Below are 12,784 nucleotides of genomic sequence, written 5' to 3' on the forward strand. Positions count from 1 at the left end.
GAATATTCCATGCTGACTCATGATAAGGATGATTTCAGTCCTCATATCAACAATGGAGCATAACGGGACATCCTGCTTTGTGTTTATCAGACTTTTTATGTCATTGGACACTGTTAAATTGGGTGAATAGTTCAGTCAAAAAGGACAAATCTGTCATGATTTAATTACCCTCATGTCTTTCCAAACACGTTTCTTTTTTCCGTTGAACACAAAAGAAGATTTTTAGAAGAATATTGGTAATCAAATGAACAGTTGCCTGTGCACCCATTGACTTCAATAGATAGTATGGAAGTCAATGGCTACTGTCAACTCTGGTTACGGGCATTCTTTAAAATATCTCTTTTGTTCAGCAGAAGAAAGAAAGGGGTACAGGTTTGGAACAACTTAACGGTATGTAAATGATGACAGAATTTTTCATTGTGATTAGCATGAGTGAGAAAGGATTCAGTAAAACCCACAGCAGTGAAAGAACTTTTTGATAAAGTTTCATGAGATTTTTACATTTCTTCTTAAACAAACCATGCAATGATAGGGGGCCCTTTCAGGTCCTTTATCATCCATTCATGGGCCCAGTAAAAAAAAAAAAAATCGTCCCGGGTTCTTTGGTGATATCCATGTTCTTGGTACATGGATGTGAAAAGTTTTAAACTGAATCGATTTGCTGTGGTGACATCAGCACTGATGCAAGAGACCACCTAGCTACTGCAACAGGTAGTCACTGCATATTATAGACAGCAAGCAAGCATTTCCTTTATTTATCATTATGTCATACTACTCCATCCATCCATCTCCCCATAAAAGCATCTCTCATCTCACCACAAAAGAAGGTGATGTCCCACAGGTGTGTCAACATCACTCACAGGTGAAAACCACAGCCATGCTCCTATGGTTCATTCTAATAACTATGGCCATTACATTGATCAACTTTGTAAGATCAGCCCACCTTTCTCCCATTGGTTGTTCTGCACTATGCAATATGTAAATCAGAAAACGTCACTTCCCGTCTTCCTGTGCGCCATGTTTTTCAGCAGGAGTGGGGTAGTGTTTTAGTGAGATATAATCAAAAGTGGGCATTCCTGCGCTCGGTTCATATTTCAGCAGACAATCGTCAGTGCAATAAGGAACGCGGATTGAGCCCAACCTGGATGCTTCATAAGATGAAGTAACCGATTCCATACTGCGCGCCTTCCAGTGACGCCGGAAGAAAACGAACGCACGCAGACATCCATCCACTCAATCGCTGCTCTCTGCCAGAATATTAAAGGTAGACAGGTTTATAATAGAGTAGACCCTAAAATACACTTAGGATTATGAATGACACGCGTAGCTCTCTCTTGGGTTCTACTTCAAAGGCACGACTGGGTCAAAAAATTATAATGACAGGAGGCTGGTTTAAACAAAAATACATAGACCTTGCTAGGAACATGGTTACTAGTTAAGTTATAATTATTATAACTATTTTATAGGCCTCACTAAGGTATCTTAATTTAGAGGGCTCTAATCTGCAGATTGATTTGGGTGTTTAAAGAGTAATAGGCTATATGTTTTGATTTGACAAGGAATTCCAAAAAAAGAGGAATTTTTGTTTTCATTTACAGGATCAGCAAAATGTATCAAATTCCAGTGAAGAACCTGACAAAACTCAGGCGACCAAGGAAACGCGTCAAAAGTATTTTGTGTGACATCGGGATGCAACAGTGCCAAGACCTAATGGAGGTAATTTAACGTAGACTATTGTATTATGCGTTATTAATGAACTGTTTTTGAAGGCATGATTTTGATTGGCTCATGGATGTTCTGATGTTTATTCGTTAACTGCACAATATAGTCATTGACTTGAATTACATTTTAGTGTCACTCAATTCACCCAATCATTTGAGTTATTTCAAAAAGCCTTACAAACCGCAAAAGAATTAGATTTTTTTTTTACCATTTTAAATTGGAATGTACTGGAAGAAGCTATAGCTAATTTCTTCCGTATTGAAATGGATTATTGAAAAATAAAAACAAAGTATGGCGGGGACTTCTGTGGTTCTTCTCTTCATCTGTTGTTGATTGAACGGAAAGAGATCTAAATGCGAGCTTGCAGTTGATTATAAGAAAGGGATGGGGGTTTAAGCAACTAATGGAAAAAAACTGTATTATAGAAGTATGACATGCATTACCAGAGTCTGATGTTTCACCAGAAGAACAAATTAAAAAATACAATGCATGATATATTGATTATCGGTTTATCAATGAAAAAACAAATAAAAACAAAACAAATCAGTGTCATATTTAAATGTGCATTTTCATTTCAGCCTATTTTTACATTTAGATTGGACAGTCTTGTTTCATCATTAATCTGTCTCTTATACTTTCAGTTGTCTAAATTCACATGCAGCATCTATAACCTTTTTATTTTTAGTCTGTTGACTTTATTATTATTATTTTTTTACACAATACCAAAGTTTCTTCACATAAATATAATTATGTCTGCTAATGAAATGTTCTTTGTTTCCAACAGACATATAAATGTTTTGATGCTGGTGATGCAAATTTTGACAACACAGAATGGGATGATTTCACTGATGGTCATGTTGGGAAAAAGAAAAAAAAGGTGATTTGCATTAACATCTGTTATGCACTGTAAAAAATGTAATTGGTTGTGATGTTATAACAGTTGTTTCCATCTTTTGTTACAAATATTTGGCATAATTTTAATTGTAATACATAATTTAAGGTAGCAATTAAACTTTTCAATTTGGACAAAACAAACTTCTTTAGTGACACACTTTGTTGATTTTGTGGTCTAAAAACTAAATGACAGCGCTGCCGATGGCCTTGGTAACACGAACGAAGCTCGTTGATGGCAAGGCACTTGCTGTGGCTCTGGTAGATGTGTGCATGCACTCAACCTGAAGAAGTGCCCATACAAGGATCATACATTCCTCCCTTTATAATACAGAGCCATACTCTGAAAAAAAAAAAACTTTCGGAAACTTGTTTGAATCCTGAAAGAGTGTATTTGGCACAGAAAAACTCCATCACATGCCCAACTCGTTTTTTATTTATTTATTTTGGCCGTGTTAAGTATGAGAATCCAACTCTTTAACAGTGTCAATAAGTCAGAATGCATAAAATAGTATTAGATTGCATTGGTCCCCTTTTAATAGTCCCTTTAATAGTAAAAAGTTTAAGCATTCGATTTAAACTACAGTTTTACAAGATTTTGTGGTATAATAGATTGAAGAGGGAAAGGAAATGCGCTGGATTATGGAATATTCGCTGGAAATTGCAAACATTGTCAGTAAAATAAACAAAACAGCCAAGTCAGGCACAATGTATGTGACCTCACGAGACTAATAATCGAGAGGGTAATAGACAAAAGAGAGAGAGAGATTTGAAATAGCTTTTTTTAATGGCTGTTTTATTTAATTAATGTAAAGTTACGTCTTTATTGGGACATGACTGGTGGATTATGCAAAGTGTCTAGTCTCTATTTTTAGCACAGTTTAAACTACATGACAAGCATTTATGAAACTCATTTGTGATTTGTGATTACATCTCATTTGTGTATTAATGGCTATGTCATATAAAGTGTATTAATTTAAGGGAGGCAAGTTATTTTACCTTTGAACACTTTTGTTGACTCCATCTCCCCTCAGATGCAGTGCTTTAATGGCAATCTCAGTTCTCATTTATCTAAGAATCCAATATTACAAAACAGATACCCAATTATGGGAAAATCCTTAAATAGTAATGAAACTGATTATCTGTTGATCTCTATTTTATTTTACACCGTACACACAAGGGCTTAAAAACGAACAGCATTTCTGTTTATTCTGCAACATTACTTTTTTTTTTGCTTATACTTTATACCAGAGCTTGAGAATAGAACTATGCTAAATAGCTTAATAATAGAACTTGTGACTAAACCTCGTAGCTCCTGTTGATCCTCAAACTATCTGCAAAACCTTATACACTAGCTCCACCTGCCTCAATCATGAATCGTGCTGCACGGATTTTGGAGACCATCTCTGCTTGTTTGCATTGCAAGGATGAATACAGAACTGTTTCTTTGAATAAGTACTACTTTTTTATTATTAAAAACAAAACAAAAACACAATGGTTGTAAAGGCAAAAGTTTTATTCACAGTAGGTTATGAGAAGTCAGTCTGATATTTGCCCTCTAATCATATTCAATGCAGCATGTGCATAGCGATTTATATAAAATTTTATAATCAAATTTATTAAACAACAGGAAAAACACAAAATAGCTACAATAAACTTGTTTAAGTTGATGAAAACATAATGTTGAACTTACTGCCTCAGATGCGGACATAATGACTGACAAAACACAAATCTCCAACCCACTGGGGAAAAGGTTTATGGGAATCCTGGGTATTAAGGCTGGCTTAGTATAATGTAACTTATAACTTAAATGATGTCTCTTACTGAAATTTGCAGTAGAAAACCCATGAATGATTTACATTATTTTTTTATTTACATTTTAAAAATCCACATTGTTTTATACAAACCTGTTTCTAAAAAAGTTGTGACACTGTAGAAATTGTGAATAAAAACAGAATGCTATGATGTGGAAGTTTCACATTTCATTATTTTATTCTGAATGCAACATAGATAACATATCAAATGTTTAACTGAGAAAATATGTTAATTTTATGACATCAACACATCTCAAAGTTGGGACACGACCTTTTTTACCATTGTGTGGCATTTCCCTCTTCTTTTATAACAGTCTGCAAACATCTGGGGAGAAAAGTTGCTCAACTATTTGTTTACCGCAGCATTGGGAGAATTGGTGATCCTCTGCCCATCTTGACTTCTGAGAGAGACTGCCACTTTGGGAGTCTCTTTTCATACCCAATCATGTTGCTAATTGACCTAATAAGTTGCAAATTGGTCCTCCAGCTGTTCCTTATGTACATTTAACTTTTCTGGCCTTTTTGCTACCTGTCCCAACTTTTTTGGAATATGTAGCTCTCATGAAATCCAAAATGAACCAATATTTGGCATGACATTTCAAAATGTCTCCCTTTCAACATTTAATATGTCATCTATATTCTACTGTCAATAAAACATAAGTTTATGAGATTTGTAAATTATTGCATTCATTTTTTTATTCACAATTTGTACAGTGTCCCTGTGTCCCAACATTTTTTGGAGTCAGGTTTGTACATATTTTAGACAATCGGGGCGACATTATTTTAGGTGCGTAGTGCATTCTATGTCGATGATGTCAAATGGTTGCATTCGGTGAACTACTGGCATAACCTTTTGGCTACAAGGCCGAAGGGCAAGAAGAGAAATAATTTCACTCTATCCGGGGCATTTAGACTTATTGTGGGGGGAAAATCGATAGTATGGCATTTGGTTTAAGCCTATTCTTGTATCCATTGCCACCTGTCAGCTCTTTCTGTATATGTGGTCTACTAAAAGCCTCAAATCCATCAGGGTTATAGTGGAGAGAACAAAGACACCAGTAGTAGAAGTTTTATTTGTCCACAGGCATCTTCCCATTCTTTTCTCCTCTTCTTATTGCTAGGAAAGCAGTGAAGACCATGGACTGACATTTACAACCAAAAGCCAGACAATGTGGCATCATTTGAGTATTTTATTTTGCATTGTTGCGGTAAAAATAGCAACAGGTAGCGCCAGTAGCTCACGAGTGCAACCATTTGACGCCATCGACGCACATTTGCATAGCCTGTAAGCTGCTATTTGAAATTATTTATTGTTTGATTACAAAATTAAAAAATTACATAGAATGATACAGTTATTAACCGGTTAATGGTAATTTCAAATCAACTTGTTTTTGTTTTCAATCCTTGAACAAGTGAAGCATTGGTACACACTGTTGATAAACATAATTTTAAGCCATATTAATCATGATATTACTTTTGTCCCTTAGTATCCATACCGGAGCCAAACTCTGTGCTGCAGTCTGTGTTGGTACTCCAGCCGGTCAGTTCCCACATTCAGAAGTCACATCCATCGCTGTCACTGGAAAAATCTGGATGTGGCCTGTTTGTTAATCTGCCCCTACTGCCCATTTGTCAGCTCTCCGAAAGTCACAGAGCAACACATTAAATTTTTCCACATGCTGCCGTCAAAAGCCAATCGTATTTCTCTCCAAAGCAACCCCAGCCATACTTTGGCTCACACACCGAAAACTGTGTCTGTTACAGTCTCAGCGGATGCCGCCGATGACAGATACACCTGCGCAACCTGTGGCTATCATGACTCTTTACTATACGTGATGAAGAAACACGTCTTGGTAAACCACTATGCTACGATGCTGGATCGCTTCTTCGGGCTCGGGTCAGACAGTACACAGAAGGCTGGTGGTGTGCAGATCCGTGACGGCGCCCCGGTTAAATATCATTGCAAAGTGTGCAAACTGCCAGCAGAGACCATTGAACATTTACTTTATCACATTTTAAGTTCAGAGAAACACAAGGACCTGCACTGGCAAATAATGCCTTGTATAATCGAAAAAGACTGCATGAATCAAATGACCGGGTTGCAGAATCTGCTGAGCTTCGCTCCAAAAGCGATGCAGCAGGTCACGTTACTTGCAAGACCGAATTACATGCCCCAGCAGATGCAACAAACAAATGGAAATGGTACGGTTCTTCTGGCCGGCCCAAGCAACACAACAGCTTTGTTTTGCTCTCCTGGTGCAGGGCAGATGTTTCTGTCTCCACAAACACAAGCTTTACTGTCGGGCACAACTGTGGCTGCGCTTCAGAATGCCCAGCATCAGCAGTCCCCCGGTGGGATGGCGCAAGTCCTGCCTACCTCTAGAGGTAATATGGTGATGCCAAACATGCAGCAAAGTGCACCCACGGTACCCATCACTATGTCCATTCCCAGGCTACAACATACCCAGCAAGCACAGCAAGTTCTTCTTTCACCTGGCGTCCAGGTCAACCTCCCGGGCGATATGGGCGGACGTCCACCAATTCTTGTAACTCAAGGTCTGCAGCTGAACCAGTCAGTTCCCAGAGCTCCTCTCATAACCTCGCAGTCTGTGCGTCTCATTCCCACAGGCAACAATGTCAATGGCGTTCCAACATACACTCTTGCACCCGTTCAAGTCACCGTTCCTGTCCACGGTGGTCCCGCTCAAATGGTACTGACGCAAAACCAGATCAGCCAGCCTTCAAATTCAGCTGTGGTGCCCGCAGGTCTCATGCCTACAATTCAGAGGGCGATAAATAGAAATTCAACACCAAATGAGCTGGCTGTGCTCGCACCGTTTTTGAAGAAACATGACGACCACACTGTCAGGTGCCTGAGGTGCAAGATTTTACTGACGGAGCAGGGAATTTTCCAGCATTTGTTGCATGGTTTGAAGTGTCTGTTCTGCACTCAGATGTTCTACTCCTTCAAGCAGATCATGGACCACACCAATAAAGAGCACAGTTTGAAAATGAAGGAAAACCGGCATTTCATAAAAGAACATTTTAATCTCGACTGTGATGATAAAGGAAACCTCATGTTCAACACTTTTAATCTAAACACAGATGTGCCCAAAGATCTTCTTGACAACCGCGAGCTTAACCTCGCACTGGTTACCAGCTCTCATGATAAGCTATACATAAAAATGTATCCAGACAAGGCAGAATATGCAACCACGTTAAAGGTGGCACCTACCGCATGCCCGTTTTGTCAGGTAAAGCTCCAGAACTCTGAAGAATACGAGCTCCATCTACAATCAAAGCACCACATCGTTCCCACCATTCATGCAATACTAAAAACACCTGCTTACAAATGCATATATTGTTTTGGGGTGTATGCTGAAAAATCAACACCGAAAACCATCTCCATTCATGTGCAACGGTGTCGCTGTGCTCCGAAAGCAGTCAAAGAAGCAGAGAGGCAGCTGAATCCAGATACAATGGAACACCTTGATGGGGATTTATGTAGTTCTGTTCAGATTGCCAGTTCTTCAGAGGCTGCCTTTCAGGGGGCTCTTGAATTTGCAAAGCCAAAGAGAGAGGAGAGAGTGCTAAGCACTCCGAAGAACAGGAGAAGGAACGCGAAAGTTCAAAAGGCAGAAGTCCCTGAAACTCCAGTTAAACTCGTCTTAGAACCAATGGGGATGGAGAGGACATCGTTTGAGGACAGAAAAGACTTCCTTTCGCAGTACTTCCACAGAAAGCCATACGTGACGAAGACTGAGATCGAACTGCTCGCTTCCCGTTTGTGGATAAACAAGGCTGACGTAAAAGCTCACTTTAACAGCAAGCTCACCAAGTGCTTGAAGGCAATTCAGAAGAAGAGGGTTTGTGTACGTCTTGGGTTCAAAATGATTGAAGTGAACAAGGTGAAGCACAACCTCTTCATTCCGGCGGTAGAGCCTGTTAAAAAAAAAGATGCAGAGGTGGTGAAACATGATGTCCGTGTTCCAGAGTTAACTGTTAAAATAGAGAATGTGAATGAAAGGAAACATGACCTCTTAATCCAAGAGGTAACTATTAAAAAAGAGGAAATAGATGCGAATGAAGTGGGACATGACCTCTTCATCCAAGAGGTAACTGTTAAAAAAGAGCATGAGGTTGTGAATGAGGTTGGACATGACCTCTTCATCCAAGAGGTAACTGTTAAAAAAGAGTGCGAGGTTGTGAATGAGGTGGGACATGACCTCTTCGTCCAAGAGGTAACTGTTAAAAAAGAGCACGAGGTGGGACATGACCTCTTCGTCCAAGAGGTAACTGTTAAAAGAGAGGATGTGAATGAAATGGAACATGACATCTTCATTTCATAGGTACGGCCAATTCGCGGTAAAAATTGGCTAAAATGTTTGTTTTATGAATTGTTTGTATACAGCATGTTCACACTAGGATGTAAACCATTGCAAACTGTTTATTTAAAATTACTTGATTTACACATTTATAAGATTGTTTGCATCTTGGCATTAGTATATGGAAAAAAGAGAACCTACAGCAATTCTGAAAAGACTCAACACTTTTTGTATTTTTGTTGTATATAGTTCATATGATGATGTTAAAAAGTTTTTTTTATTACATATCTTTATTGCAAGAAAAAAAACACTCAGTTTCCCATCTTTTATATTAAAAAACACTTGTATTATACATTTTGGGATGTCTAGTGAAATAGTTCTGCATTTAACATTTTATAATAGAACTGTAAAGGAATTGAAGGCGTGGCAAATTATTACTTCTAACTGGCAAATTAGGCAGCATTTCATAACTATCACCAAAAGGGACACTTTATGGTGTTCTCATGTGTTTTTTTCCTCCATATAATGCACTGTAATCTTTTCAGACATGTGAAAAAAGACAAGTGCCTCTGTGTCCTATTTAAAGTTTGCAGTTGTATTTGCCTCTTGGAATAAACGTGACTAAATATTGCAGATGTGTGGTTTACTTAATATTAAAAAAATCTTAGGAAAAGGATTTTCCTAGTTCTTAAAAAACAATGGTATGTTTTTGTTGAAGCCATCAGTCTGCATTATATAAACTTTTATCATATTTAACAATGGAATTCCTGTTGAAACACTACATTACCCATGAATCTAAAGAGAAATCTCCCTCACCAAAATATTGGCTTTTTGTCTGATTTTCAGATAAAAATATTTACTGTATCAATATCAAAGTTTGTGATGTTTTACATTGAAGCTTGTTGTCTCAATCTTTAAAAAAAATCACTTCCAGAACCAAGTCCGCTGCAAAAGCATTTCGGGTTGGCCTACAAACTGACGTCATAAGTGCACTCTGTCAGCGTCGTCGATCGACTCCGTCGAGATCAATTACTTCACCCTTCTTCTACAGACAAATGTAGTCGATCCTGCGTGATGCTTGGTTAAACCGAACTTGTGATCATGCTGGCTGTTAAGAGAGCTATTGGCTATAAAGAATTCAGTCGATATACTGCAATAACCAGCTTGATCTGTAAAACGACAGCACGACATGAGACGCAGTGCTTGTCCTGGTCTGTTATGCTTAAAGAAAGAAGCATTCACAGTTCAACCCGTCTGTCTGGAGGCAATAAATTAATGAAGATGCTGGCCAAAAAGAAGTGAGTCTCCGTTTTGTATAACTGATAAATATAACAACAAAAAAAGTTACTGCATTTTACATTATCGTTCTTTACAGGAAAAAGCAGTGGTACGAGTCTCCTCTGCAGGTAATAATTCTTCCAAATATTTTATTCAATGAATTTTCGTTTTCAGTATTGTAAACTCTTTTGAAATATTGTAGATGTTACCAACAAATCTGTGTTAAATCTGTAAGCAGAATGACTGTACATATTACCATAATTGTCTTTTGCACTTTTTGCCTAACAGGCCACAGCGCTTGTTCAGCCTGGCTTTCTGAAACCATCAAAGAGAAATAAAGAGGACAGTGTTCGTGTGAGGACTCTGAACAACATCATCTACAAAGCAGTGACAGACTTACTGAGCTCCTTTGAGGTCAACTCCGAGATCAGTGCCTACAATGTACAGATTTCCAAGGTATGATTTGCTCTTCCTTCAATAATATGTTCTATGTTGTATTTCCTTATGTTATATATTCAATAATTAAAGGCATAATTTACAGAAACGAACGTTCTTACATCGTTTACCTGCCCTTATGTCATTCTAAACATGTATGGTTTTCTTTTGGAATACATGTTTCACAGAAGAAGAAAAAGGTAAAACTTAAACCATGTCTCGTTGTTCATGTAAGGTTTCAATACCACCAGATTTCTCTGCATGTAGAATTTACTGGAAGACAAGTCTGTCCACTGAGCAAGACAGCCAAATTCAGCAGGCTTTAGACAAATGTGCTCCTCGCATTCGGTATGTCATTTTCATAGTCAATTTTACTTTTGTTTTAACAAGTTGAAAGAAATAGAATCATTTGTTATTTAATATTATATTTCAGGCATCTTCTCATCTCTCACCAAATCCTCGGTAGTGTTCCTCCCTTGGTTTTCATCAGAGATAAACAATATGCTGCTGTCACTGAGGTAACAGATAACATATTGATAATACTATTAGTGGTATATACATTTTGTAGATGGTAATGTGTTATTGTTCTGTCCTTAATCAGATTGAAAACCTTCTCAAGAAAGCAGATTTTGGTCCAGATAAAAATAATAATATACATTTATCCATCAGCGATATCGGGTAAGAAGAATTAAGTTCTAATAAAACCGAATGTTTTTTTTTGTTTTGTTTTTGGGAATTAATTTCTAATTTGCTTGCTTGATCTTCCAAAGGGCCAAACTTCAGCTGATAGAATCTGGAGACAAGAAAAGAAACATTTTGTTTGGCGTCGATCACGACGCTCTACACAAACAGATTGAAGCCTATAAACGAGAGAAGGGGTCAAGAGACTCTCTCACAAAGAGTCGTGCTGCAGGAGGACTAACAAAAGAGCAGCTGGACACACTAGCAGATATTAGAAAGCAGAAACTCATAGAGAAAAAGAAACAGAAATCTAAATGGATGAAGGACGATGACATCACTCCTAAGGATTTCTTCTTGTCCAGAAGCCTTCAAAAAGAGGACAAAGAGGAGCAGGACAATGACGAGAACAGCCTGGTGGATAGCCAGCTCTCAGAGCTGATAGAAGAGGAAGACAGGAGACACTGAAATCAAATCCTTTTGTCACTTGCAATGTTATGCTGTTTAGTGTGGGATGTAAAATTAAAATCCTCAAGTTTTGGAAAAAAGTAAATGTGTAAATTTTGAAAGGTGGTCAGTTTTCAGTGGTGTTCCTATGTTAAATAGACTGTAGGAAAGCTCATCGGTAGGGTAAAGCTGTTCAAATAACATTAAAAACCAATAAAATGGTTGTATAGCAGACCTTAAATAATAAATAAATCATTTTTTCACCCTCATGTAATTTTAAAAGTGTAACATTATTTTTTATATATTTGTCCATCCATACAATGGATGTCAATGAACTCCAATGTTTTTTGGTTCCCAAAATTTTGTGTTCTGCAGAAGTCATGTACGCATTTGGGAACAGTAAGATATATATATTTTTTAAACCTAATTTATATGCAGCAAGGATACATTAAATGGTTCAACAGATTGAAAGATTGCATGTTGAAGTGATATTTTAAATAAATGCTGTCTTTTTTGACAGCATATTACAATGATTTCTGAAGGATCATATGACTCGAGTAATGATGCTGAAAATTCAGCTGTGTCATCACCAGAATAAATTACATTTTAAAATACAACAAAAAAGAAAAGTTATTTTTAATTGTAACACTGTTTCTTAATATTGCTGTTCTTGCATTTTTGATCAAATAAATGCATCCTTGGAGAACATGAGACATTTAAAATAAACATTTGAATGGTAGTGTAGGTGATGCTGTATTGGTACACAGCTTTAAAGTGAGTTTCATGAAAGTGTGTCAATAATACACTCAACACAACACATTAAACAACTCAAGTTTACTATTATGATAGCCATACACTGTATGGGAGTCTTATAAAAAAAAAAGGTGTGGAGAAGGCCAGAGTCACACAGTAACTCTTGCAGGCAATGACATTATAAAGAATAAACTATTTCTAAAATAGTTCTGCTTCATGTGTTACAGGGTTTATCTATTGCAAATAGGTGTCATGGTTTTAAGACTAAAGACCTTTTTACTCCAAGTCGGGGAAAATATCACATATTTATTTTGATTATTCATTGTTACTGTTAATTTCAGATTATTTACAACTGCGTAATATGGGTCCTATAAACTATAGGTATTAATGCAATATCCTGTTCACGACTGGAGTGACTATAACAAAAGGGGGGAAAAAAAC

General features: G+C 37.3%; 2 protein-coding genes across 3 annotated transcripts; both read left to right on the forward strand.

Annotated features, from left to right (window-relative positions):
* Positions 1–983: 983 nt before the first annotated feature.
* Positions 984–9,383, forward strand: adnp2a (ADNP homeobox 2a). 2 transcript variants are annotated; one of them, XM_067448673.1, is made up of 4 exons: positions 984–1,264; positions 1,599–1,716; positions 2,507–2,599; positions 5,915–9,383. In XM_067448673.1, exons 2-4 carry the CDS (start codon positions 1,609–1,611, stop codon positions 8,774–8,776), a joined length of 3,063 nt encoding a protein of 1,020 aa, XP_067304774.1. In that variant the 5' UTR covers positions 984–1,264; positions 1,599–1,608; the 3' UTR covers positions 8,777–9,383. The 2 variants fall into 2 exon arrangements, with proteins under 2 accessions (XP_067304774.1, XP_067304775.1); XM_067448674.1 differs by lacking the exon at positions 984–1,264 and adding an exon at positions 5,549–5,712 and having other exon boundaries at positions 1,696–1,716.
* Positions 9,384–9,756: 373 nt separating this feature from the next.
* rbfa (ribosome binding factor A) lies at positions 9,757–11,946 on the forward strand. Its single transcript, XM_067449658.1, has 7 exons — positions 9,757–10,050; positions 10,128–10,158; positions 10,319–10,486; positions 10,701–10,813; positions 10,899–10,983; positions 11,067–11,143; positions 11,236–11,946. Exons 1-7 carry the CDS (start codon positions 9,854–9,856, stop codon positions 11,609–11,611), a joined length of 1,047 nt encoding a protein of 348 aa, XP_067305759.1. The 5' UTR covers positions 9,757–9,853; the 3' UTR covers positions 11,612–11,946.
* Positions 11,947–12,784: the final 838 nt, after the last annotated feature.

Source organism: Pseudorasbora parva, chromosome 7 (assembly GCF_024679245.1).
Source record: "Pseudorasbora parva isolate DD20220531a chromosome 7, ASM2467924v1, whole genome shotgun sequence".
In the NCBI taxonomy this organism is placed as follows: Eukaryota; Metazoa; Chordata; class Actinopteri; order Cypriniformes; family Gobionidae; genus Pseudorasbora; species Pseudorasbora parva.

Bases quoted from the DNA above. Each gene is read 5' to 3' on its own strand.
- adnp2a (XM_067448673.1), top strand. From the start codon at position 1,609: ATGTATCAAATTCCAGTGAAGAACCTGACAAAACTCAGGCGACCAAGG. The intron at 1,717-2,506 runs GTAATTTAACGT...TGTTTCCAACAG, and splicing joins AGTGCCAAGACCTAATGGAG to ACATATAAATGTTTTGATGC. The intron at 2,600-5,914 runs GTGATTTGCATT...TTTGTCCCTTAG, and splicing joins TTGGGAAAAAGAAAAAAAAG to TATCCATACCGGAGCCAAAC.
- rbfa (XM_067449658.1), top strand. From the start codon at position 9,854: ATGCTGGCTGTTAAGAGAGCTATTGGCTATAAAGAATTCAGTCGATAT. The intron at 10,051-10,127 runs GTGAGTCTCCGT...CGTTCTTTACAG, and splicing joins AAGATGCTGGCCAAAAAGAA to GAAAAAGCAGTGGTACGAGT. The intron at 10,984-11,066 runs GTAACAGATAAC...GTCCTTAATCAG, and splicing joins AATATGCTGCTGTCACTGAG to ATTGAAAACCTTCTCAAGAA.